The 4,243-nt window shown below is 59.6% G+C and overlaps 1 protein-coding gene across 1 annotated transcript in view; it reads right to left on the minus strand.

Annotated features, from left to right (window-relative positions):
* Positions 1-3,682, minus strand: part of LOC104165314 (ammonium transporter Rh type B-B-like) — a 4,692-nt gene extending 1,010 nt beyond the window's left edge. Inside the window, exons 1-7 of the mRNA XM_009704904.1 lie at positions 3,502-3,682; positions 1,938-2,124; positions 1,371-1,521; positions 1,095-1,242; positions 627-793; positions 269-406; positions 2-87 (exon numbers count right to left, since the gene is read on the minus strand). Of these exons, the coding sequence (XP_009703206.1) occupies positions 2-87; positions 269-406; positions 627-793; positions 1,095-1,242; positions 1,371-1,521; positions 1,938-2,124; positions 3,502-3,682 (1,058 nt within the window). The remainder of the gene's footprint in view (position 1; positions 88-268; positions 407-626; positions 794-1,094; positions 1,243-1,370; positions 1,522-1,937; positions 2,125-3,501) is intronic.
* Between the last annotated feature and the right edge of the window lie 561 nt (positions 3,683-4,243).

Consider the following 4,243-nt stretch of genomic DNA (forward strand, 5'->3'; position numbering starts at 1 on the left):
CAGTAAGGCACCCAGGATCCCCGGCAGCCCGTGGACGTTGTGAACCCCACACGTGTCCTGCATTTTCAGCCTGGAGTGCAGGATGGGCTGGAGAGAGCGTTAAGGAAAAGTTGGGGTTCAGATGAGGGATGCTTGCCCAGGGGAGGTTGCCCTGCGGCTCGGTGTTTGCAGATTTGGGAGCTGCAGGTTGGCAATGCAGCCTCCCCCCCAAAGCAGGGTGGTCCCCTGAGCTGGGACCGATGTTCTCGGCTCTCCCCAGACAACTCACCGTGAGGAATCTGAAGCCAAGCAGGGGGATCAGACCGGCCAGAAACCCCGCGATCAGGGCCCCGAAGGGGGTGACCAGCATCTCCCCAGCCATACCCATCACGGCCACGCCGGCCAAGGTGGCATCCTGGATCTGAACCTGATGGCACAGGATATGGTGGGGGAATTGGCTCCGTGGAGGACATCAACCTGGGGCTGGGGGGATTTGGGCTTCCTCAGGGATCAAATTGGGTCTTAATGAACCTAAGAAAGCCTAACAGGCATCCCCTTTTGCCCTGGCTGTGTTCACGCTTGGCGTCCATGAAAGACGGGACGTGGACAGTCCATGAGACTTGGGTTTGTCCCAGGAGAGGACCTACCATCCGCGGGGTGCTCTCCTCGTAGAGGACAGGCGAGAGGACAAAGGTGGCCAGGGTGCTTGCTACCAGTGAGAAGTAGGTGTTGAGCACTGCCCAGGGCTCCGTGTCGTCCTGGACAGTGGTGGCTGAGGTGAAGCTGGGCCAGAAGATCCACAGGTAGATGGTTCCTGCAGGGAAGGGGAACAGGCAGGTTTTGATGTTGGGGTTGAGCCCTCGTGGGAAAAAAGCTCCTTGCTAGTGCCAGGAGATGCAGCGTGGGAGGTTCAGGTTGGACACGAGGAAAAGTTTTTTTTCCTGGAGAGGATGGTGCAACCCCAGGTCAGGTCCCCAGGGAGGTGGAGGACCTCTGTCCTTGATGGTTTGCAGGATTCTGCCTGTCACAGCCATAGCCACGCTGTCTGAACGTTGGCGATGGTCCTTCCACCACCATGTCTATGACTGCAGGGTTGTAGGGTTCGAGCTCCGTACCAACCACAGCAAAGACATCTGGTTGGTGCCCCGTGTCCGGCTGCTTTTTCCTCTTGTCCACACGGGGCTGGTGCAAGATCCGTGAAACCATCAAGCCGAAATAAGCACCGAAGGTGTGGACGGTCAAGGAACCCCCGTTGTCGCTTACCTGGTGAGTACAGAGAAACACGGTGCAGGGCGGGGAGATATGGGATTTATCTCTGCAGACAAGACAGGTCATGAGGACTCACGGTCACCCCCTTTCTGGTGGGTCCCCTCCCTCGATCGGTGACTCACCCCCATGAGACTGAGCAGGATGTATTCGTTGAGAGCGAAGAGGGTGACTCCCAGCAGGGTCAGCAGCAGCATCTGCAGAGGGTTTACCCTGCCCAGAACAGCTCCGGTGGAGATCAGGATGGCTGCGGTGCAGAAGTCGGCACTGACCATGCTGGGAAGGAGAAGGAGGACGATGGGGCTGGATCCGGCACTGCCGGGGGAGCTGGGGAGAGCAGAGTTGCAGGGGTGGGGGGACACAGGAGCTGAGCCTGCAGCCTGGACCCTGCGTCCCACCGTTCCTATAAGCTTGAACGGGCAGCCCTGAGCCTTGCGATGTTGGTGACAAAGGGACAGCTGAGCTTGAGACAGGCGGGGGGCCAGTGTGCCCCCCTAACTGCCCGGCTGTAACGTTGGCAGTGCTTACACAGCCCTTACTAGCATGATACTCAACCCAGGAATCTGGTCCTCCTTGTCCTCCTCATCCTCCTCCAAAGCAGAGCTGTGAGTTTTACAGAGGAGGGAGCCAGTGTGCCAGGCTGGACCAGGGACGGTCGCGGCTGGGCAGCACCAGCTCCCTCCTCCCCTTACCTCTGAGCTCCCACATAAATTTTATCATTCGGGAAGAAGTATAAAAACCCCTGGATCAATACGGCCCACTGGATGGCGAAGGCCACAATGAGGATGCTGACGGTCACGCTGCCCGGCCCGTAGCGACCAAGGAAGGCCATCAGGAGCCCGAAGCCAAGGAGAACTTGGAGGCGGACGTCCCGGAAACCTGGCAGAAGAGAGGCGCAAGGATGGGTCTAGAGGCAGCCACCCTCCTGCCTGCCCGTCCCCTCGAGGGGGCTCAGACACCCCCTGCTCTAACAGATTTTGGGGAGCTGAAGGCTTCAGCTGATATAAATCAGCTTTGCTCCACCTACGTCTTTCTGGAACCGTGGTGGATCTGGCCTTGGACCTCCCTTGGAGATCGCCAGCGGTGAGCATGAGCGGGTTGTTGCTTGTGCTGGTGACAGGTAAAGCCGTCCCCACCTGACGTGGCCCCCACCGCCCCGTTTGCAACCACCCTGTGCCGATACCTTGGTACGTGCACGTGGATCACCTTGCGGTCCAGAAACCTCTTGGGGTGACATCTGCACCCGTTGCACCAGCATGAAGGTGGGTCTGAGATGTCAACCACCCCCCTGGGACCTTTCTGCTATCCCTCAAAGCATCACAGGACAAGAGGACCAGAAGAGCGAACGGAAAAATGGGACCAGTCTGGTACCATTTGGTGGCAAACCAGAGGAGGAGGGACCCGATTTTTGCTTGGGCTAAATGCCCTTTGCATCCCTCGGCCGTGCCAAGAGCCGTGTCCCATCCTTCCCCGTGTGCCGGAGCCGTGAGTCACTGCCTGCGCTGGGTGGGGTTCCCTGGGCAGGTGAAACCGGGAGAACCTGCCTGCTCCTTGCCGGGCAGCTCGGCTTGGCTCAGCTCCCCTCCCTCGGTCAGGGCTCTCCGGAGGCTCCTTTCCAATCTCCTGCCTTGCCCTTGCCTTGGAAAAGCCGGGATCAGGCCCTCATCCCCCAGCCCAGGATGAGTTTCGCAGCGATGCCCAGCATACAGGAGAATGATCCGATGGGGTGGACCCCCCAAGCCGTGTTGGACGCTGTGGCAGCACCGAGGGAGCCAAATCCTTGGTGAAAGGGGTTTGGTGCAAATCCCTTGGCACTGCAAAACCCAGCAGAGCGATGGGAAGTTTTGCAGACCCCAAAGTACCAGGAGCTGCTGCCGTGCTCCCGGCCCCGGCGATGGGAGGACAATCCCAGATTTATCACTGCACCGAATGATCCCCTCCGCACTCCAGCTACTGAAACGCACGTCCTAGACCCAAATATCCCTATTTCAGACCCGGCTTTGTCCGAGCATGTGGGAAATCCTTGCAGGACATCTGCTTTCCACCCACCAACCCCTCCTTGGTGGGACGTACCGGTACCCCAACCTTGCGGCTTGATGTTCCCCCTCCTCTGCTTTACTCTGGAGTCCGATTATGAACGGTGTGACAGATCTGCAGCCCGGCCCGAGCACGGTGACATCCCGTGCCACCCTCTCAGCCATGCCTGGGGACCAGGTAGAGCCACTTTCTGCACCCACCCAGGGTGGGGGTACTCACGGGGGTGCTGAAAACCCAAGTCCTGGTTTCTCCAGCTGCAGTTCAGCTGCTGGGAGCAGAGACCGACGCTGCTTTCTGGGCTGTACCGGACAAAGACGGCGAAGAGGATGATGGTGAGGATTTGGAGGAGGAAGCACAGCCCGGAAAGCTGAAGCCTCGAGGCGACGGTGTGCTCAGGCATGTTGTGGGGCAAGCAAAACCCCTGAAATTGGGGACACACGAGGAAAGACGCGCAAAATCCTCCTGCCAGGGCGGCTGCCAGGTCCTGCCCTTGCCTCGGTGCCTCCCACGGGTGGAAGAGATGGCCGGGAGCGGGACAGCTTTGCCAACACGGAAACCCCGGGTTGGCCGCCCCGGCACGCCTCGGTACCTGGTTTTGCCACATCACGTGGCTCAGGTCACTGTGCCAGAGAAGTACATGGGGCTTTTGGTGCCAGCATCGGTCTCGGCTCAGTGCGAGAGGGTCGGGGTGGGATTTGGAGTGCGGGGGGAGCCGTGGCTAGGGGATGCCCGAGGTTTCAGCCTTTCTGGAGGTTTGGCACAGGAGAAATGTGATGGTTTTGGGGAGATGGGGTCAGACAGAGGAGATGGAGGGCGGTGCAGCCTGTGCAGTGGGACTGACCCGTTGCAGAGGTGCTGAGGTCCGGCAAGCTCAGCAAAGCCGGGTTTAAATGCCCTGGTTGGTAGGGAAAATGATGGTTCGGGGGGCTTTGGCGAAGAGGGTACCTGTGGGGCTGCGTGG

The sequence above is a fragment of the Cariama cristata genome, unplaced genomic scaffold (genome assembly GCF_000690535.1).
Source record: "Cariama cristata isolate BGI_N322 unplaced genomic scaffold, ASM69053v1 scaffold23337, whole genome shotgun sequence".
Taxonomy (NCBI): Eukaryota; Metazoa; Chordata; class Aves; order Cariamiformes; family Cariamidae; genus Cariama; species Cariama cristata.